This window comes from Eufriesea mexicana, unplaced genomic scaffold (assembly GCF_001483705.2).
Source record: "Eufriesea mexicana isolate 0111107269 unplaced genomic scaffold, ASM148370v2 scaffold265, whole genome shotgun sequence".
In the NCBI taxonomy this organism is placed as follows: domain Eukaryota; kingdom Metazoa; phylum Arthropoda; class Insecta; order Hymenoptera; family Apidae; genus Eufriesea; species Eufriesea mexicana.
In genome coordinates this window covers 1,795,348-1,818,876 of record NW_016908444.1, presented here as the reverse complement: position 1 = coordinate 1,818,876, position 23,529 = coordinate 1,795,348, and the positions used below count along the sequence as shown (strand labels likewise).

The 23,529-nt window shown below is 44.1% G+C and overlaps 1 protein-coding gene across 7 annotated transcripts in view; it reads left to right on the top strand.

Annotated features, from left to right (window-relative positions):
- The window catches only part of LOC108555770 (RNA binding protein fox-1 homolog 2), a 278,578-nt gene that overhangs the window by 247,565 nt on the left and 7,484 nt on the right, over positions 1 to 23,529 (top strand). For 2 of the 7 annotated variants that reach the window (XM_017911573.1, XM_017911566.1), the window contains 4 exons: positions 3,357 to 3,510; positions 8,772 to 8,835; positions 10,594 to 10,620; positions 23,082 to 23,248. In XM_017911573.1, coding sequence (XP_017767062.1) covers positions 3,357 to 3,510; positions 8,772 to 8,835; positions 10,594 to 10,620; positions 23,082 to 23,248 — 412 coding nt within the window. Of the gene's footprint in view, positions 1 to 3,356; positions 3,511 to 8,771; positions 8,836 to 10,593; positions 10,621 to 11,985; positions 12,007 to 23,081; positions 23,249 to 23,529 lie in introns of all 7 variants that reach the window. The other 5 variants (XM_017911568.1, XM_017911570.1, XM_017911569.1 and 2 more) reach the window with 5 other exon arrangements.

Below are 23,529 nucleotides of genomic sequence, written 5' to 3'. Positions count from 1 at the left end.
TCCCTCGTCGTGCGACGCACACGGACAATAACGGATGCGTTTCCTCCGGGTGAAAAAGCTAAAAAGTTACGATCCGCAGCGTCGAGGGGATCTTCGAGTTGGAAGAACGAAACAACGAGACACGTCGAACCGGGGAGAATACACCGGAAGCGGCGGTGCTGTTGCATCGTCGAGCACCACCGTTTCTTTCTCCCTTCTCCCCTTTTCTTCTATCATTTTTTTTTCTTTTTTCTCCGATTTCACACACCCCCGCAGCACCCTTGTTCTCTCTGGGACACGCATTACCGATGTTAATTAGCGAACCCCACGCGCCATTTAGGGCGACGTTGTCACGCGCGACGATCATCGATCTGTGGTCGAAAACGCGGTATTCTTTTCTTCCCCCTTATTTTCCCATCTTTATCGAAGACTCGAAATTTTATTTTTATTTATCACTTTTCTCCAGCGTTTGGAATCGCGTCTCTTTATTCGCGCGAGGGGTGCACGTCAGGGTGGGGTAGTAATTCTCGCGAAATTGAATCCTCGCGATTTTTGACCATTTCGAGCCTCGTTATGGAACATCCGGCTTGTCACGGGTCCGTGTTCATCAGCTGGAACCCCGGCGAGCATCCGGTCGTTAGCCGGTTAATTAATTATCGTTAATTGGAGGCTCGCACGTCGCGAAATCCGACGAAGACGGGCTAGCAAAATTCCTTCCCGTTAGAGACACGGAAAACCCGATGCAGTTTCCCCCCCGAGATCAAAGGGAACGCGAGGGTTCGGGAAACCGGGGCAACTTCCGGCCACAGATCGCGTCGTCGCATCGTTCCGGTTTTCTTGTTTAACTCTTAACTCTCGCAACCCTACCAAATGTGTTTTTGGAATGTGCCTGCTGTAAATGCATCACGCTCTAGTCTTGTTTCTTGACGCACCCGAGTTTTTGTACCGAATAGCGCCGGATTGTCGGTCTGGCTTCTGTAACCATCCAGTCGAGAGCGGCCTCGTTAACTTCCGTTCTGCGCTCGCGCTAACCACACGTGCGACACTTGCACGGTAGTTGATTGTTTAATAATTATTCCGTTGTTGTTGTTGATTGTTGTTGTTTACTTGTTGCTCGTTGTATCCAGTTTTATAGCCTGTAACCAGCTGCGCCAGTATTCTCTCTTTTATACTAATCGCCACGGAGGCATCTGTTTCCCGAAGAGACTGGGAGCGTTCGAACAGAAAGCAAAAGTAACGATACTTCGCCTAATCCATAGTAGAAATCAATATTGCGAAAATGAAATCGTCAAATTATCCAGATCATTAGCAGCGACTAGTTGGACTAATTATTAATTATCGGGAACACGTTATACTTAGAGTAATTACAATTAAGCGCTGTCAGTTGGCAGCACTTTGCTGTACAAGTCACTCCTTTGCCACTCGTTTGAACGGGCTTTTAACGAAAGAAAAACCGGGCGTGAAAAGAAGGGAAAGAAAAGATTCGCTCCTTGATCTCTCGGAGGCGGAAGTTGGCCGTGGACCACGCGGAAGCGTGGAGCGCACGAGTTAGTTGAGACACACGCAGACAAAAGGTGACGGCGCGGACAAAAGGTAGGCAGAAACACGAGTTTTTATCGCTCCGCTGTCCTGATCAAAGGGAGCCTGTCTGCGATCAATCGAGGCCCGGATTCGCCGTCGACGCAGCCATTTCCGGGCACCGAAAGAGGCGTCGTCTTCGAAGGGTCCCATCAGTGGAACGAGCTCGCCGAACAGCCGATTTCTTCCTAATTGTCGCTCCAACAGCCGACCAAATTCCTCGTCCGTGGTCGTTAAACGCTGAAAGCTCGCTCTTTGCGCGCCAGCTTTCACTCGCTCAATCGACATCCACCGACCTCTCCTCCATCGGAATGCTCGGCTGATCAGCCGGGTTTTATCTGTCTGTCTAAAGACCAGTCTCCCATTAGCTTCAGCCAACCCGTGGGATTATTTCCGCGAGGTATTCCGAGTCGATTCGACTCTCCAGTACTCGGACTCGGTTTTACGGTTTGCTCGAGGACTCGTGCAAGCGTTCTTTTTCAGAGATACTCGCCAGGTGGCTGCACCTTGCATATAAATGCATACGTGTCCACGAGTGTAAGACCAGATGCTGGGAAAAAGATGGCTTTTATATTTATGGCTAGCCCATCGACACAGTGTCTCCTTTGACGCTGACGAAGCCGGATGCAATTTTGGGTGAAATATTCGGGTCGTGGGCATGGTCTAGCTAGAAGGCAAGCCTGGTCTATCGTGTCTTCTCGAATTCCATGCATAGCCTTCGATCTATTCGGAATGTCTTCCTCGAGGTTTGGCCTCTTCTTTCATTCTCGATTCATCGGAGTTCCTATTATACCTAGAGCTTTTCAAGTGAACGACTTTCCTCTGAAGAACGCCACTTTGCGAGTGTTCAATTTATTCGCGTAGTGGATACCCACGTAGATCAAGCAGCAGGGTAACACGACGCAGAAAATGAGGCTTGTCAGCAACCTGCACGCCGGTCTCTCTCGCAATCTCCGGAGTCTGTCCAGCAGGCTGGGCTGTTTGGTCCTCTGATCGGCGTTGTCTCTCGTCGGGGGTAATTCGAATCTGACCGTGCTCGGGGGCTTTGCCTGAGTGCCTGACTTCATGATGGACTTCAAAGGCTTCGCGATCATCACGGTTGCTTCGTCCGATTCCAAAGAAGCGTTCAGCTGCACGCGTCGTTGGTTGTCGAAGTGCTTCGTGTGTTGTGCCTTGGACGTGGTCGGTTTCTCGGGATTCGTTTGCTCCGCTCGACTGGATCGGTAACGTCGCAGCCACGACTGCATAGCGATCTCCGACTCGCATTCGCTCCATCGTCGCTTCTCGCAGAAAAATCCACGATGCCATCTCCTCGTAGCTGCATCCGGATCAGCTCCGGCTGCCCGCGACTCGCGAGGCTTCCGTTCATCCATGATCTTCTCCGATTATTCACCCGCTTCTAATCTTCCCTCCAGACATCTGACTTCCGCTACTTCTATTCTCCCGGAACACCGTCGAGAAGGTGAACCGAAGCGATTTGCGACGAAAGGCGTCCTCCTCCGCGTAGGAGGCGCTGCGGTCGCACGGACGACTCCGTCCACCTTGGAAATGTTCCCCGAATCCGTTCGATACTCTGAAAATTATCGTTTCAACGTGAGATATCGTCTCGTCTCGTCTCGTCGTCGCCCACCCGACGAATTTCTTCCACGGAAGAGAGTCGCGTTCACAGGAAGCAGCGAAGCGGTCATGGCCGGCGAAGAGAACTCGCGGAGAACTCAAAGCCGAAAGAGAACTCACCACGGCTATAAAAGCGCTACGAGAAGGTAGGCAAGCATTCGCATGTGTGTGTGTTGTTACAGCCGCAGCCCTGAGAGGAGTGGCCATCCAACGAGGAAGAGTAGGCGCTGCGAGAGCAGCCTTTCCGACCAGTGCAGCAGCATTGGCTCTTGCCAGGAACCCTGGGCCGCTCGCAGCTGCGGCTGCAGCCACGGCCCTGCATCCCTTTGCACCTGCGTAAGTAGACGCCGACGTGGCGCGTCGTCCTGGACGCCTGGACGCCTGTCGCATAGACCTGCAACCTTCTTCGTACCTCGTCGTCGCGAGCGGGCCACCGGAACCGCGGTATCGCTCCACGTGTACCTGTCATGGCGGAATTTCGCGTAAAATTTCTCGTACATTCCCGTTAAGTCACCTGTGAAAGTGAAACCATCCTCTCCGATATTTTCGCCATCTACTTAACTCTTCGCGGACGCGTTTCTGCGAACGCCGTCGAAAACCCGAACGTGCACCTGGAGAGAAGCTACCAAGCATTTCTTCGCTTCTCGCCACGTGTGTCTTTGAATTAAATCGCAAACACGACGGTGTATTTCGAACTCGGAACTGAACTTCCCCACTCGGCGACTTATCTTATCTTCGTATCGAATTTCTTATACAAAGCCGGGCTGAAGCTGAAGATTAATTTCCATAGGCTTTCGCGTGACCGGCATCCGCGAAGAGTTAAATCGGCGATTCGAGGATGGACGAATGGAATACGGATGATCGATGTTCGCAATCGGTATATTCGCTTGCGCGATCACAGAGGGTAGCCTTTAAACTCTCTGTTGCAAAGCAGCAAAGTTCACCTCGGGTTCAAAGGTGGTCTCGCAGAGGCTTAATTGGTAGGGGAAAGTTTGCGAGTTTAAACAGTCGCGTGACGGAGTTTAAGAGATACACGGTTTAAGTCCGCGAATGGGAGAAGCTACCCCGTGTTCCGGGGACAGAAGAAGTCGTTCGGGTGCTTGTTCCGGCACAAAGGATGGGAATATGGTCGCGCGAAGTTCGGGACTCTGTAGGTCTGGTTGCTCGTTCTTGGGGCTGTTGTTTTAGAACGGAGATTGTACTCGAGCGTTGTCGAGCAAGCTACACTCGTGTCGATTTAAATGTTAACACCGTTCTTGGAATATATATATCGAATATATATATCGGATATCGAGACTTTGGCAGGAAGTTGAAAAGCAAGGTAGAAAAGGTAGAAATAAAATTGGCAATGTAATTAACACGCTGGAAGTCGGTGATACGGATTCGCGTCACTTATAATCCTCTACCTGAATGCTGCTGACGGGAATTCATATCGTTTATGATACTCTTCCTAGATGCTACTGACGTAAATTCGTGTCGGTGCAAATCCCATTTCCCGTTGCTATTAATAGTATTTCAAAGAGTGGTTTATTACAAGTTTGATGTTATTAGACAAATTCACTTGGTAACGGGAATCTCTCATAAAATTGATCTTTAATCCTTCATTTTAACCAATTCAATTTTAAATTTTGTTTGTATTATAGTTCACCCTTATTGGTCGCCAGCTTTTCATACGCGATTCTCAGTAGGTTGTAGCTGGTTTTGGTAAATACGCGAAAGGTTTACGTCTTGGTACCTCACACGTGACTGCCGCGACAAAGTACTATTGTCACGTTAATGATATTTCTACTCGAGTGAGAAAAATTTTTGGTAATTATCTTTTAGATTTCTCTACTTCAACTTCGTTCAAAATTCCATTTCTAGATCTTTTACCACCCTGCCATTTTAGAACAAATTTCTCAATTTCTCAAGTTCTACCGTGTCTTGTGAAAAATGGCAGACAAATTTGCAAATTCTTTTAATTATTTTTCGTTATTATAAAAAGAAGGCGGAGAAATTGACGACAGGGAACGCGTGAAAAATGATTGGTCCAAGAACGACGCATCGTTAACGACGCGACAGGGAGCTCGCGAGGCCGAAATAAAATTAGAAGCAATCTGTGGAACATGGTCGACGTGTACCGAAACTACTTTGCAACAGAGCTATTCCATCGGCGTCGGATGAAAATCTTTTTAACGAGACTCTCGACGGGTCGCGGGAATATCTAAATCACTGACCCGGATTCCCCTATATATCACGTGCCCCGAACGCAACAGCCGGCCGCGTCGACGCCGCAATTTCGCGTGGAAATTCACACTTCGTTCAACAACCGATTCAGTTTTGCGTTACGCCGAGTTGCTCGCCGGCCCGGCAGAAATTCCGCCAATTTTCGCCACCGCGGATCATCGAGTGTCATCGAGAAGACAGCATCCGGTTGCCCGCTGCGACCAGCTGCACGTGTCTCGCTCGTTAGCCTGCCTGTCGAAATCGTCGTAGCCAGCATGCACCGATCTAACCTCCCTTAACGAGACCACTTCCTTCTTCCACGGAGAACCCTCGACAGATCACTCGGCCTTCTAGTCAACGTAGACGATCCGGCTCGTTGATAATCCGCGATCACTCCTCGCGGTCCTCTTCTTGCAAACGCGAGGCGATCGGTGGTGGGGAGAAATCCGAGGAATCGTTTTGGGAAAATCGAGGAAAAAATTCACAATTTCGACGTGCGATCGACAGCATTCCGACGTTGCTCATTCTCGCGTGGAAATTCGTCGATCGTCTGCTAATTTCGGAGGGGTTGAAACGGATCGTTTCGGATTTTTACTTTCGTCCTCGCGATCGCTAGCATTCCAACGTTGCTAATTTTCGCGTGGAAATTCGTCGATCGTCTGTTAAGTTCGGAGGGGTTGAAATAGATCGTTTCGGATTTTTACTTTCGTCCTCGCGATCGCTACCATTCCGACGTTGCTAATTTTTGCGTGGAAATTCGTCGATCGTCTGTTAAGTTCGGAGGGGTTGAAATAGATCGTTTCGGATTTTTACTTTCGTCCTCGTGATCGCTAGCATTCCAATGTTGCTAATTTTCGCGTGGAAATTCGTCGATCGTCTGTTAAGTTCGGTGGGGTTGAAACGATCATTTTGGATTTCTATTCTCTTTCTCGCGATCGCTAGCATTCCAATGTTGCTAATTTTCGCGTGGAAATTCGTCGATCGTCTGCTAATTTCGGAGGGGTTGAAACGGATCGTTTCGAATTTTTACTTTCGTCCTCGCGATCGCTACCATTCCGACATTGCTAATCTTCGCGTGGAAATTTATCTATCATTTGCTAATTTTGGAGGGGTTGAAACGGATCATTTCGGATTTTTACTTTTGTCCACGCGATCGCTACCATTCCGACGTTGCTAATTTTCGCGTGGAAATTCGTCGATCGTCTATTAAGTTCGGAGGTGTTGAAACGGATCGTTTCGGATTTTTACTTTCGTCCTCGCGATCGCTACCATTCCAACATTGCTAATCTTCGCGTGGAAATTTATCTATCGTTTGCTAATTTCGGAGGGGTTGAAACGGATCGTTCCGGATTTTTAAAAAATTAAAATTGACGTTGGTTCCGGTTCTAATGGGATGGCGAATCGTTTGCACGATTTTTGGTAACGAAATTTCGGTCGGTTATTGTCGGACGAGTTGAAAAGAAGACGCGTTGGCACGTGGATAAATAGCTTGGTTCGTTAATTAAACGATTCCGCGGGACGGATGAACGCGCGATGGAAAATTGCCGGGTCGCGGATGTTTCCGCGCGGCGGCCATATTTTCCCGTCGATCAATCGCCAGTTTTATTACTCGTAAATAAGGGTCGGCCGTTCGTACGCGTTGAAATCGTTTGTTACGCGTCGGGGTTCCTCGATCCACCGATCACGATGATAGCGACATGTTTTCAGTGCAAGGACACGCGAGCCGTGATTTATGAATTTTCGTTGGCCCCGCTGAAAAGCCCAGATAACCAGTGACGGATAAACTCGACGGGGAGTAGACATGACGTACGAGAAACTTTTATCTCGCGTTCGCGGAATCGATTCACTCCGGGCTCGTTCGGTTCCAGACAAAGGTTATTAATGGCACGGATCCTGGGAAATTTAAGGCCCGCGATTGATACGTTTCGTTACGGTTACGTTATACGCGTTTGGAATTTTTGCAGCGAGAAAATGGGGAAAGAGAAATCGTTTCGCGTTTGAAAATCGAGAACCTCGAGGGGGTCCTCGACCGATCGTCGAACGAGAATATCCGCGCTGAACGTGTAAATACGTCAGCGATAAAAGATGGCTTCGTGGGTGGGGACACGCGTTCGGTTTCGAAATTTGATCGAACGCGGTCCTTTCATCGCGAAGTGGGCGAAATTCGTCGAGTCGCGGAAACAGTGGAATTTTCGACGGTGAAAAGGGGGGCAGGGGGAGGAAATAAATCGGATCCTTCGACGATGCATTCGTCGGTCGGCGAACTCGAGGCTGATTCGAAGCTGATTCGAAGCCATCGAGCGTCGAGGAGGAGAGAGCACTCGAATCCCGCTATCAATGACACGAGAACGAATTCCGTTTCCTGTTTCCGCGAGTGTTTCGTTTACAGAGTGACGAAGGCAACCAGCTTCTTTTTGGCCAAACAACTATGCGAGCATTGAAGTCTCCGAAACGCGACGTGTATTAAGTACTTCAGACATTGTGCATTAACCCTTTACGCTCTTAATTTTTTCAATTTCCTTTTCGATAATTCGCTGGTGATTTAGGGATTTTATTTGGGATGGACACCTCGAGAGATTGTTGGTTAGTAGGATACGATTTAAACAAATTTTCTTTGTTGATTATATTGGTAATAATATCGGGACTTTATATATATGATGATAAGATTTTTGTAGAATTTTTAATTAAATATTTTAAATAAGTTCTTGACTCTCTTTCAAGTTTCTTTGTGAGAGCTTCTTGTGAGAGATACTAATTATTTTTATAATATATCTATGTAAAATTAACGTTGAACCACCTTCGATGAAGAGGTCCAAAGGGTTGAAATCAACAATAATTTAACCCCTTGCACAATAATTTAATTATGAAAAATTCTACATGGAAGACGAATTTAATTTTAATTAACCACTGTACATTTATTCCATCCATGATAAAATTGGATAGAATTTATAAAAATTCTTCGAATTTTGTACTCCTTAAAATATGTTAAATATAATTATTATAAATACAGCCTATAATCGTGAGATTTGGCACAAAGAGCTCACAACGAGCTAAACACCGTACTCGTTCAAATATGTTATATATAGTTACTATAAATGCAGCCTATTATATTGAGATTTGGCACAAAGAACTCGCAACGAGTTAGACACGATATGATAACGCAAAGGGTTAATGACCATGCAAAAATTCAGCGGGAAATTTATCAAAAGCGCTAAAGAAATTTTGAGAAAGAAAGAAATAATTTACTGTTCGTATATCCGGAGAAAAATAATATTCGATTACGAAAGATTACGAAACTCAAAATTGTGGAATGGTAGAAGGAAGAGACGCTGGTTGCTCGCAAATTTTTGCAGGAAGACACAAAACTAACGTGTACAATTTTTATTTTGCAGCGTTTATTACGACCCGTTCCTAGCAGCACACGCGGCGACGCAGGATCCCAACTACAGGCTACAGGTGAGACACGAGATTTCCCTGATTTTCCGCCGGAAATTGTCGCCGGTGCTCTGTTTCCGGGGCGCGAGCGGCGACGAATGAGTTTTTAATTAAATCGAGCAACGCCTCCCCCCGACGGCCAGATTGAAACGTCAGCTCGCTTAATCGATCACCTTTCAGACGCTGCCGATAGATTATCGTGAATTAATTGGTAAACGAACCCGGTTGATCGTTGTTTGCGTATCGATTTCCGCCCTCGATCTACTCCGCCGAGGGAAAATTGAACGCGGTCCAAGCGACGACCTGAAAAATCGAGATCGCTAATCGTTTTCGACCTTCCTCTTATAATACACTCTGGTGTACTTAACACTGAACCTACCAAAGCCCAAAATGGCCGTTCTTAAATTTTTAATTGAAAATTTCCCACTCAACGTTGTCACTTTGATCGCTTGTCTTTGCGAGTTTTCTTTTAATATAGGTATAATCAATTTTTCAAAATCTCCTCGTGTTCTGTTTCTCTGAAATTACTTAACGCTAAATTTATCAGGATCCAACCGATACTTTTTAAATTTTTAATTAAAAATTTCGTATTCAACTTTGTCGCTTTGATCACTTGTCTTTGCGATCTTTCTTTTAATACAGGTATAATCAATTTTCCGATATCTCGCATTCCATTTTTCTCACGTCTTTATTTTATTTCTTCGACTACCGGCCATGGTAGATTCGGTATTAACTCTTACAAATTAAATGATTAAAAATTCTTCGTTCAGCGTTATCGCTCTGGTCTTTTGTCTCGACTTTTATTATAGATTTTTCAATATTTCTTTTATTCCATTCTCTTTGAAGTTCTTCCTTCGTTGCTCCACCTACAGGATATTTCACTGGTCGTGGTAGATCTAGTGAAAGAAATTTCCCATATATCGAATCTTCGATAAAAATTTCACGAAGTTATCTAATATTAATTACCCAAATTAAATCTAAATTCTTTTCACTTTTATTAATACTTGACCCTCTGCTCTCGATTTTTTGAAACCCTTGCAAAATCGTTAAAATCTTATTCGATAACACGAAAAGGGGCCATTTGCATATCAATTAAGGCAGGGAATTATTCCATCTCGATATCTCACGTGTCTCCACATAATTACGAATTTAATACCGATTTTTAATTTTCACAATTTCCACAATTTCCACAAGTGGCCTCTCCAGGAATTTTCTTTCGACTGCAGAGGGTTAACGTGTTGACAATGGTCCAAAATTTGCTGTTTGGATGCTGCACTATTCCCGAATCGTGGGACAGGGAAAATATCGAGTCGGAGCTAGGCTCGGTATCGTCGTAGCCTCGGCAAAGTCGCGAGAGTCACCGATTCCGGTATTCCAAAGTAAAGTAGCCTTTGTGTTAGGCGATCGAGCGAGAAACGGTGTTCCCGCGTTACAATGGCAAACCGTCGGACATTCTTACCCCGAGAGTTCATTGTTGCAGCTATTTCAAAGCCTCTTTCGATCGAGGCACTCGAAACGTCGTCGATCGCGTCGCGGAAACAGAGCACGGTACGTTCGTATAGCGGAGGGAGTAAAAGCGAACAACGAAAACGAACGAAAAGCAAAACCAAAACCAAAAAAAAAAGAAAAAAAAAATAAAACAGAAAAAAGTAATAAAGAAAAACAGAGAAAAAGGTAAAGAGTTAAAAAAAAGAGAGAAGGGAAAAAAGAAATAGAACAAAGAGAAAAGGAGGCACAGAAATATTGACTAAAGTCTGCAACTGTTCCGGACCCGTTTAGCTGGAATGGCCTCAAGCAACAGCTGACGTTAGTTGACACGTTTTGCCAGGCTTGCACACACGTGAAACGCAGAGAGCCCGATAACAATTACGCCATCCCTATCTCGTTCCTACGTTCTTTCATCTACCGTCACTCTCGTCCGTTTTTTCGCCCGCCTGTTCGTCCATTTTCTTCTATTTTTTTATTTTTCTTTTTCTTTTTTCCGCCATCCCAGCGGTTCACCCTCTCGTATTCTCTTTCGAGCCTTCCGCCGTACGCGAAAAATCCACGGTGAATCTCGTTCGAACGAGATAGAGGGGAGAGAAAGAGGAGAGAAATTATAAAACAGGAGGAAGCGGGAGAGGAATTGCGAAAGAGCAGACACAGGAAACGGGTAACGACAGCTATCGTTTCCGAGCTTTACCCCTCGACAGCCCGTTTCCAGCTCGCCACTGCCCGGGATGAAAATTAATTTCGAACCCCGCGCTCATTTCGCGGACTGTCCCTCTGTTTTGGCCTCGCGCAATTGCAAAAATCTCGCAGCCTGCTACCGATTTTCCTCAAATTTTAATTCCAATTAATATCAGACGTAATATTGCAATATCTCGAAATGTACGAAATATTTATTTAAAAGTGTCATTTGTTCGTTTTGCTTTATCTTCGAATGATTATGATCTAATTAGACCCCGATGCTCTTTTGCAATTTCAGGGAACGTATTCCTCCAGAACGTATCGGAAGATTCGTGGATACCTTGACACGTCTGATTCGCGAGAAGTTAATACTCCTCGTTAAAATATTCTTAGACTAATAGTCGTGTCATATATCTTCGATTCCACGTGATTCCACAGAATCAGCTCCCCTAGAACCTGTCACCGTCTCGCGATGTTCTGTCAAGAGACGTTTTCAATCTCGTTATTGCAATGGAATTCTGAGGAATTTCGAAGAATTTAACATCCCATAAGACAGAATCTTTCTAGACAGAAACTCTAGAAACAAAGATCAGCGAAGATAAACGTGTAAGAAACGTCTCTTGAGACCAAAGCATTGCACTCCGTCGCGTCACAAGATCGCGCAGCATCTTGTTGCATTTTGTCGCCTGGTTTCTCCACTCATCTTTCATCCCTCCTGTCGTCACATTCACATTCATTCTCTGTCCGCGTTCACCCGAGACATCGCAACAGAAACAACACGCGAACACGAAATCGATTTTCCCGCGTAAGAACACCAGAGAGATCAATCGAGCTAGCCCGAATCCATAGGTTCCATGACACAGACAGCAACCGGTGATAATTTTAATTAACGATCAGCTACGACACCAACAACAACGAACCCTCGTTAAACGCGACGCCATATTAAATCACCCGTCCCGAACTGGCCGGAATTACTTTTCAGGTTTGCCGTTTGTGTTTCAGGCTAAAGCACCCGCCCTGGAGGTAGGAATTTTAAGGGTCCGCCCTGAGTGAACTTTCTTCGCCCGTTGTTTGTCTATTTTTATTTTTATTTTTTTTTTTTCCTTCATTTTTTTCAGTTTTTATTATTATTATTATTTTTTTGTTTACTATTTGGACCCCTATTTTTCTTCTTCTCCTGTCCTGTCTTTTTTGGTGGTCTTCCTCGTTTGGACCTGGCCGATCAGGAGTGCTCACCGATCGTCGTGCCGCCGACTCACATCCGTATCACACTTTACTTTCTTCTCTTCTTCGGTATCGAGAACGATTTTCCTTTTCTCTCTCTCTCTCTCTCTCTCTCTCTCTCTCTCTCTCTCTCTCTCCCTCTCTCTCTCTTTCTTTCAAACCCCAGAGTAACTATGTCTGCCTCTATCGTTGCGATTCTATAAAGCTTCTCCCTCTGTTCTGTGCATCATCCCCGAATGTTTGATATCTCCTTTGATTCTCCTCTTTTGACGAATCAGTGTAATGCATGCGATTGGTAGTTTTCGTTTTCCTTTTTGTATCATCGTTATTTTTATTCTCACTCTTCTTCTTCTTCTACTTATTCCTTTTTTTACTGTTATTAGAAAGTGACCATTTGGGTTTGTCGCTTTTACGTAGACATACGCGATATTGTATCTTGAGAACACTATGTAGGAAGTAATGTGTGTGTCATAATTTCCACCGATGAGAAAAAGTTCCTCGCCGACGACTGCAATTTTTCTCATAATCATCAAACAACCGCGATTTTTCCGATAGCTTCAACGTTTTCTTTCGAAGCGATGCAGAAACATCGAGAAATGGAGAAATGATAAACAAAGGAAATTGTGAATTTAAAGAAATAAGGGAAGAGAAGGAAAGTTGTACGGGAACTCGAAGTTTCCCCTGTTTCTGCATCCCCTCCCTCCATTAACACGAAGATCCAACGCGATTGGCTGCAAGCAATGGCTGCAATTGGTGAGCACTCCGCAGAGCCGGCGAGTATCTTAGAAAGAGTTGTTTAGCTAGTTTATAGTTGCCCGAGTTCACCCCTTCCCGTCTCCACTCCGTCCCCCCGAGCTCCACAGCCGACACCCCTCGGCGACAGTTTCACCCTCCTCGAAATTAGTTCTCTGCCGGCGACTTAATCGAGAACGTGTTAGCCACCCCTAGTCGTCGCGCGACGGGGCGGTTCTCCAGCTTCTGACGAAAGGCAGCGCGGATTAGCGACTGCCGCAATTCCAGATGCTCGACGACGCCTCGAGTGCCTCGTCGGACGAGCCTAAACGAGCCGGAACGAACCTCGCCGGTGGACTCGATCCTCGAAACGTCGATTCGTTCGCCCCCGGGTTCATGGAACTCGTGGAAACAACCCCTCACTCGGTCGGGGATACTCGCGGTTGGAAATTCGCAGCATAGTTGGGCGAAATTTCGCTACTTGCGCGAGAAATAGTTGCGTTTCGAGCATATCGATCTCCACCGCGAGAAACTTTCCACGTTAGAAGCATTCCACCCTAGTTGCGTTCGCCACGCGCCATGTACATATACGTAGGAACGTAGCCTGTTTCAATCGGGGATGCTCTCAGATCACACCACGATATCCGACTCGTTCGTTGTGCTTTGTGCGCGAAACTTCCCCGGACGTTTTTACGCGTGTTTGCATACATAGGAGGCATGCCTCTTTCCCCTAGGACGCTAGGATGCTGGGGATCCCTAGAGCGCATAGATACCAAGATCCCGGCTGATCTTATTCTCTTCTTATCCGATTCGGTATTCTAATTTCACCGAGTTTTCCTCCGCTGGAAAATTCATTTCTTTCGATTAGCATTGCGATTAGCATGTCTAATGAATTTATATCCTATTACGAAACTTCGAGATACCGGATCAGTCGCCTTTAGAATTTTTCCACGATGCAAGATCGAAACGCGAGGAAATTACAGCGAGGCAAACGGGGCTTCGTTTAAGAGCAACAACGGAGTAAACAAACTCGCGATAAAGAAGTTTCCGCGTTGAATGGGGGTAAGGAAAAAAGGAAAAGAGGTTATAAAGAAGTTTTCGCGTTGAACACGGGGCTTAAGGGAAAAAGGGTGGGATTTATGAAATCTTCGCTCCGAACGTGGGGTCAAAGGGAGAAAACGAAAGGAGTTGGGAAGAAATTTTTGTGTGAAATACAAGAGTTGAGAGGGAAAAAGGGAAAGGGATTACTATGAGGGAAAAGAGAGAAAAAGAATTGAAGATTACGATAAAAATTTCTACGTCGAACGTTAAACGGAAGCTGTAGAGGTTATGTTGAAATTTCCGTGTCGATTACGAGAGCTAAATGGAAAAAGAAAAAGATAATTCGAACAGATTTTAGTATTAAACCAGTCGCGTCAGAATTTTCATATTAAGCACAAAACTTTAGAAAATAAAGTAGAAGCAGTCACGACGAAAGCTCTTGCGCCAAACATGGCGATTAAGCGGAGAACGATGTAGAGGTTATGTACAAATTTTCGCGTGTCGATTACGATGGTTAATACGAGGCAGAGAAAGGGGTTTACAAAGAAATTTTCGCGTGAGACCTGTCGCGTCGAAATTTCCATATCGAACACAAAAGTTGAGAAATATCAAAAGCAGTTACGACAAAGACTTCTGCGTCAGACATGGTGGTTAATCGAAAAACGACACGAGGTTATACACGAATTTTCGCACCTTTGTTCCTCGTATTAAAAGGGAAATAGGAGAAGGGATTGTATAAAAATTTTCGCGTCGAAATTTTCCCATGGAATGCAAACATTGACGAGAAACAGCGGAAGCCTATTCCGAATCTAAGATGGCGGTCGAAGTAAAGCAAGTGTAGAGGTTATGTCCAAAATTCATAAGTAAATAAAGGAAAAAGGGATTACGTAGAAATTCTCGCATAGAATACAAAAATTGACGAGGAACAGCTTGTGCAATTGCGACGTAAACTCCCGCATGGAGCGTGGCGATGGAAGTAAACAGATGTAGAGGTTATGTCGAAATTTTCGCATGAAACGCAAACGTTGATGAGAAAAAGTAAAAGCGTATTACGAATGTAAGATGGCGGTCGAAGTAAAGGAAGTGTAGAGGTTATGTCGAAATTTCATAAGTAAATAAAGGGATTACATAGAAATTTTTGCCATAGAATATAAAAGTTGACGAGGAACAGGTTATGCAATTGCGACGAAAACTCCCACGTGGAACGTAGCGATGGAAGTAAAGCAGGTGTAGAGGTTATGTCGAAATTTTCGCATGAAACGCAAATGTTGATGAGAAAAAGTAAAGGCGTATTACGAATGTAAGATGGCGGTGGAAGTAAAGGAAGTGTAGAGGTTATGTCGAAATTTCATAAGGAAATAAAGGGAAAAGGGATTACGTAGAAATTTTTGCACAGAACACAAAAGTTAACGAGGAACAGCTTGTGCAATTGCGACGTAAACTTCCGCGTGGAGCATAGCAATGGAAGTAAAGCAGGCGTAGAGGTTATGTCAAAATTTTCGCACGGAAGTGAGGGGGTTTAAGAGAAAAGAGGAAGAGGTTTGCGGAAGCGTCACCGTGGGATGAAATGTAAATGGAGCACGAACGATCGACCGGCAGATAGGCGGGAAAAATGCGACGTCGTAAATTTCCGGGTGTGGCGCGTGCGTCGAATCGCGACCACGGAATTTTCCGCGGCTAATTTCCTGCTCGGGCCCGAGCCAACGATTCGGATCCCTTCCGATGGCACGGAGACTCGTCTTCGCTCGCCACACGGAACCGGCCACGGGGAATCCTGCCTGTCGGCCAGGATTTACGGGCTTCCCTGGAAGAGAGGCAGTGGTCCGTGGAAGCCTCCCTCTTCTCTTCATAAATCAACGTCGCGTCATTTCGCGCGCCCGATGGCTTCATTCCGGGGATTTCGCGCAGCTTCCGGTCTTCGACGCTGCTCGTTACGCGTGATAATTAATAACGAAGAAAACGAGAAATTCGTAACTGGAGACTTTCATTCAGCAGTAACTCTCAATAGCGTTAGGATAGGGTGAGATATGAATTGACAGTGGGGGTAAAATTTTCGAATTTTAAAATGTAAAACTCTTATTCCATTGATTAACAACTTCAACATATAAGCCATTTATTTTTAAAATGGCGTAAATCCATTTATGTTCAAATCGATATTGAGATATTGAAGGGTCTGCGTTGGATTAAATTTAAAAATATGGATGACAGATAACATAGTAGAATAATATTTTTGGGTTTCTAAGGGTGTCAAATTTATCATCTCAATTAGCATAATTAACATTAACATTGGCATAATTTAATATGCTAATATTAATTAATATATTTTTGATGGCTATGAATGAAGTTACACCAATTTCAAAATAAGCGGCTCATATATTTCCCTAAAGACAAAAATTTCGTCTCGACAAGAGAAAAATTGAAAATATCGGTACTCTTAGGTATTTTCTTCTTTTTATTATTTTTAAAGTCAATTCGTCGCTTCAAATCGGTATACCTCGGCAAGAAAAAATCACACGACTATAAAACAAATTTAATTTTGCAGAGGAACATTCGCACTATACGATGCAGTTACTATGGATATTAGAAAAAAATCACTCTCTTCCAAATAATTTCATAAACATGCGAAGATCTATCGAATTTTAAACTACAAGACTCTTATTCCATCGTTTAACAACTTCAACATATATTTCCCTAGAGGCAAAAATTTCGTCTTGACAAGAGATAAATTGAAAATATCGGTTAGGTTAGGTATCTTTTTTTTTTATTATTTTTGAAATCAATTCGTCGCTTCAAATCGGTATACCTCGGCAAGAAAAAATCACACGACTATAAAACAAATTTAATTTTGTAGAGGAACATTCGCACTATACGATGCAGTTACTATAGATAGTAGAAAAAAATCGCTCTCTTCCAAATAATTTCTTAAACATCCGAAGATCTATACTCGTGCCCATCTCGATATTGCATTAGTCTCGAGACACGCGGAAACTTACGGAATCTTGTCATCTTGTCCCCCACCCTGGAATGAACCCAGACTGAAAGTTTTCCCGAACTATACGTCTCTACGAAATAGTACCAGGAATAATCTGCAAAGTACCCGAGGAATTACTCAAAATTCCGTGTCCTGGGGCAAAATCCTTCCGACCAATTACGACTGATCGACTTGGGTCTCGGGGGTAGTTGGTGCAGAGTCGTCGGGAAAGAGGCGCGGGGGTGAAAGGGAGTAATTATCGAGGCACGTTCCCGTGGCTACCGGTGAAACGTTAGGTCGGAAAGAGGAGATCGTTAACGTAACATCTGACCCGTGAACCAGGCCGGCGTAAACGCGAGATCCCCGCTGCGGTTTCGCCGTTTCACGGAAGGTGGATTCGACGAGGAAAGGGGGGACGGAAACGAGCGTGGAAAAAGGAAAACGATCAGCGACGGACGTTGTAACGGTGGTTTCCGGCCGCCTCCGCGACCACCCTCCGAAATAACCGAGGGTTAATCGACCCCGCGGGATGCACCTCTTAACCGCGCTGAAATTAAGTATCGAGTGCGAGCAGCTTTGTGCCGGAACGTTTTAGGCAGATTGTAATTCGCGTTTCGTTGGATACGCTGTAAATATCGACGTCCTTTCCGATATTCCCTGTTTAATCCGATTCTCTATTCCGAGTACCGGGGACCCGATTTCCGTTCCGGCGAAATTCGGTATTTGATCGACCGAGAGTTGAAGTATCGTTCAAGTATCCTTTACCGATACGTGTAAATATATAACGATTTATTTATTTTTATCGAAGCCATACCGAGATTTTTCCGAGGTTTTGTCAGTTCTTCAACGCTAAATTCGAAATTTGTAAATGAAAATGGTACATTTGTAATATCAAAATGTGCAGACTCGAGTAGCAAAGATGGTGAATTAGATAAATAGGGAATATTGCTGTGAATATAGAATGAAAATTGATCATGGTTATAAAGGAAATGTAAATACGATACTGGCGTAATTTATCTGAGTACCGTATCAAATTTTATTATTAATAACACGAAAATAAGAGATACTGGAGCATCGGAGATAGATTCAAACGGAAACAGCTAGTCCATTCTGTCATCCATCTTCTCTTCTCTGCACAGTAGATAATCTATGCATTGGTCAGCCAGCAATTCTAAACACAGTACTCTGATAACAGATTCACTTTAGAACCACATTGCTACTATCGGTACTATAACTCATCTAGAAATGTTCAATCCACTTGTCACCAAAAAATGGGAAACAATCATAAAAATCGACAAAATTTATTGGACGATCTCTCAGAAATTGCCTTGTTTAATTAAATAATTAATGATCCATCCACTATTGATACAAAAATGCGTTCACCATCGTGACACTATCGTCTTAGCTCTAAAATACTGCCAATAGCAGGATCTTTTCGAGACTTTTTGCAACTCTCTGTCAGACCCACCCCTAGTACCTACCCCTAACGATCTGAAACGACAGAAATAACGAGTTTAACTGCACGTCAGAGTCGATTTTTCGGACCTCGGTGATTAAATGGAATAGCAGTCGGGTAATAAGTTGCAGGATTTCAAGGAACGTTAAATAATTTCCACGCTCGGAGTAGTCCGGTTGGCTAAACAGCGTGGAGAACAGGCAGACCGGCAGAGTGTCACTTGACCCACATTCCGCGAAATATCCCGGCCAAAATCGCGCAACGAGGAACGTGTCTCGCATTTGGAAATCAACCACGACCTAGAAACTTCTCCCGCGCCGTGTTTTCCCCTTTTCCACGATCCTCGGCCGCGGATGCTTCTTTCCGGCGTCGTGCCTCCGTCTCTAGGGGTAGGACAGGGTAGAGTCCGGTCCAGAGAAGTTTCCGGTGCTGTAAAGCCCTGTTTTCGTCTTCACGGCTCGTCCTTTGCCGTTCGAGAATTTACCATGGAAAATCCGCGATTTTCCGCGATATTTCGCGATATTTCATGCTATTCCACGATTTTCCGCGATTTTTCGTGATATTTCGTGATGTTCCACGATATTTCGTAATATGTTGCGATATTCCGCGATTTTTCGCGATATTTCGTAATATGTTGCGATATTCCACGATTTCTCGCGATATTTCGTGATATGTCGTGATATTTCACGATTTTTCGCGATATTTCGCGACTTTTCGTGATATATTATGATATATCGTGATATTCCGCGATTTTCCGCGATATTTTGCGAATTTGGACGACGGGGAGCTTTATTTCTGGTGTGTCAATCGATGTTGATGGAATGATAAAACGATATCTTAGTGTTTAACGTGAACAAGTGTTTATCTTTTCTGTCAGATTTGTGACTTTTTCTTTTTCTTTTTATTTATTTCGTGTCTTTTTTTTTCTTCGTTGTTAGACGTTTGATTGATTTAAAAGTATGACGTAGAGGTAGATGGGATTTGGAGGGGATTTGTAATGTTGCGATTTGAGAAACTTCGAGTCATTTCGAATTTTTGTAGAGTAAAAATTCAGACTGTAGTTAATGATTCGCGAATTTTTATTTTCTTTTTCTTCCTGATTTCTCTGATTTATAGATTGGGATTAAAAATACACTTTATAGAAGAGATTCGAAGCACCATAAGGTGTTATCTCCTTACCCTGTTTTTAATTCTAATTTATAAATCTTAGAGGATAAAGAATGCTCGAAAATTCGCGAATGAGTACTTCGTTTCTTGTCTCGTATCGATGAGTGTATTTGACGAGGAATTCGAGTCACTTCGAATATTATTCAAACCCTAAGAATTTTAAAAATCTTAATAGATTTGGAAGTCTCGAGAATTTTTAATAATTTCTAATAATTTTCCAAAAATTCGAGACTTCGAAGAGTTCTAGGCTGGGAATCGTATTCGAAAACTTGCAGTCGTTTTGGAGTTTGGATTCGAGCACTGTTCGTGTCACTGTTGTACGAAGAAATCGAGAGATATTGGCTTTCCTTGAGTTACCCGGGACATTGGCGAAAGAAGAAATCAACTACGATTATTGCGCGAGGTCTTATGATTTATGAGAAGTTCGCTGGATACTCGGCGAAAGAACGCGACTTTGTCGGAGAGTAGTCATTAATCATCGTGCCGTGAAAAACGTCCGCTTATTTCGGAAGTGAGCGTTCCACGGCTGAAGGAACGTTTCGCAGGGTGCACTTTAAGTTCTCGCCCGCGTGAGAGAGTTTCTTTATGCAGTCCTGAAAGGCTCCGTCATTCCTCGAGTACCGAACCTCTTGTAATTGCTGTAAATTACTTCGAAATTTTCAATCCCCCGTTCCTAATTTTATTTCTTAAAGAAAGTACGAAAAATATTCGAGCGGTGCCCCCGGGAGGACCGAGAATTTCTTTGTACAGCCCTGAAAGCCTCGGTCGTTCGTCGAGTACCGAACCTCCTGCAATTACTATAAATTTCTGAAAAGGATTTTAATTCTAATTTTAATTCGCATTTATTTAAAAGAGAAAAAAAAAGGAACCAACCATTGAAATTATGCTTTTGACGGAAACGAGAATTTTTGTACGTAATCCTGTGAAAGCCTTGTTCATTCGTAAAAACGGAATCTCTTGTACTCGCAATGAATTTCTTTCAAAATTTTAAATCCTCCAGTACCCGGTTCGATGCAATGTAAAAGGAGAAAGAAATATTAAAATTGTAATTACTATAAAGTTTCGGGAAATTTGTTCGCAGTATATGGTTAAATTTAAAGAAAGAAAGTAGAAAAATATGGAGATTCAAATCGTACTCTGGGGAAACCCAGTTTGCTTGGAGCTACGCGAAACCTATACGGTTAATTAAAAGATCCTAATCTGCCAAATGGTCCGCGTTTCATTAATATGAGAACCAGGCGAATCCTCGACTTCCGACCGATGCTGACGATTTCGTTTAAGAAAGCACAGCAGAATTTCTTTGACGAATAATACGATTTCGGGATTACAAGCGAGAAGAAGTTTAATAAAACGGAAGAGAACTAAAGGCGGAATTTAATTTCGGAGCACTTAAACCCTCTGCGAAAGACGGTGATGGAATAAGCCCGACTTCGATCCGTCGAATGGATAATTCCAGGAAAATCGCGAGCAATGGATACACCTTTCATCGACGTCGAATTAAATTACACAGTGCATATAACTTAAATTTGAACATCGGTCGATGAGAAAATATTTCCAACTTTTATCTCTTTTTCTCATTTAAGATTCGAAGCATCTGAAAAATAGAAGATTTTTACGAATTATTTCCCCCTTGTCGAAAAGTATCGGATCTATCAAAGATATTTGTCCGATCAAAAAATATTTCCAATTTTTATTTCTATTTGCATCTAAAATTCGAAGCATCTGAGGAATCAAAGATCGTCCAAAGATTGTCCCTTTCTCGTCAAAAAATGTCAGATCTATCTAAGATATTCATTCGATCAAAAAATATTTCCAACTTTTATCCCTCTTTCTCGCCTAAAATTAGAAGCACTTAAAGAATAGAAGATTATCGCGAGTTGTTCCTTTCTCGTCAAAAAATGTCGAATCTATCTAAGATATTCATTCGATCAAAAAATATTTCCAACTTTTATCCCTCTTTCTCGCCTAAAATTAGAAGCACTTAAAGAATAGAAGATTATCGCGAGTTGTTCCTTTCTCGTCAAAAAATGTCAGATCTATCTAAGATATTCATTCGATCAAAAAATATTTCCAACTTTTATCCCTCTTTCTCGCCTAAAATTAGAAGCACTTAAAGAATAGAAGATTATCGCGAGTTGTTCCTTTCTCGTCGAAAAATATCGGGATCTATCTGAGATATTCATTCGGTTAAAAGCTATTTCCAACTTTTATCTCTCTTCCTCATCTAAGATTCGAAGGCTGTGAAAAATAGAAGATCCTCGCGAGTTGTTCCTTTCTCGTCAAAAAATGTCGGACCTATCCAAGATATTTGCTCGATGAAAAAATATTTCCAATTTTTATCTCTCTTTCTCACCAAAGATTCGAAGCTTCTGAAAAATCGGAGATACCCGCAAATTGTTCCTTTTTCGTGGAAAAATGTCGGATCCATCCAAGGATTCGCGTGGAAAAGGAACTCCTTTATCCCCGAGCATCGCGATTCGACGACACGGGACGAAAATAGCGTAAGAGCGTTTTGACAGGTGAAATCCCGCGGTAGAGAGATATCTTTAGAGGAGATACACTTGCACTCTAGATGCATGCACGTAGATGCCGCGTTTGCTCCATAATAAATGGCATACCGACTAGATACGTCTTAATCTCAACGCGAACATCGATACTGGCCGGGTTCGAGAGTTATCTGGAACAGTTATCGTCTCGTTACTAAATCACTGCTGGCATTTGATTTCTTCTTTTGTACGCGAGTTACGCCGCACACTCGTGTCTATTTCCTCGCGTTCTCCTCTACCGGGAAATCTATTCGTGACCATTCCCGTGGGACACGTTTCCATTGGCCGATAGACGAGATCGATCATGTGCACCGCGGTCGCGGAAATCGATTTCGACGGATACGTGACATACGATCATTCTCGCATCATTCTTTGTACATAAGTCACGCCTCCTTGAGCTTTGATCGACAGAGAGCAGTAGCTTCGAGAACCACATTTAGCCGAGTGCTCGAAACTTTTTACTATCTGCACCGTGGCATATGGACGAAACGGCTTCCGTTGTTCAAACAACGCTCGGAATAAAACTTTCCGAGCTTCGCGTGTAAACAACCGCGCGGAAAAATATCGCAAGCGAACCACGTCTGTCCGTCTCATCCGTATGCTTTAAAAACGCATCCGTAAATGTCCTTGCACGTCACGGGCTAAAGGAAGGCGATTACGAATCCTCGTAATTGAATAAAAAGATTTACAAACATCCCTCTACCGAGAGACTCCGACAGAGATAAAGAGAAAATGAGACGACGATACTATCCCGTGATCATAGCTACGCGTTTCCGATCATTCGAAAGTCTCGATGGGAAAATAGAAGGAAAATTGGAATGCTTATTGGCGAAGCGTGCAAGGACTTTTACGAAGCGCGGGAAGAGGACGCGTTAGTACCGTTTCTCCGCTAGGACATCCTGTCTGGTCTGTCTTGGAGCTTGCTTGAGCCTTGCATGGCGGGTCATGGTTCCTGTTTCAGGCCGCGGCAGCAGCAGCTGCAGCGTCACCGTTGCTGAAGACGCCCCTCTCGACGGCGCAGCAGGCCACCTACGCAGCTGCAGCGACCTACACGGCAGTGGCTGCGCGCGCATACAGCGCAGCTGCAGCTGCGGCACAACCGGTCGCAGGATATGCCGCAGTCGCGGGGTAAGCGCACCACTACTCCCGTCGACGGCCTCCTCCGCGTTATCCCTCGGGCTCTACTCTCCTACCTTCTTCCTCTAACTTATCTCTACCCCTTACGGTCTTCGACGTCGCGTCTACCTCTTTCTCCGGCAGACGTGCTTTCCAGCGGACCCCACCGATCGATGGGCAGATTATGGTTCTTTGGGACGGGTGTCCGGCGTTATTTCCCGCTTTTCCGCGGAATTAATCGCTCAACCACTCGCACCCGAGGACCTTCTCTCGCACGGGAGAGTATCGACTGG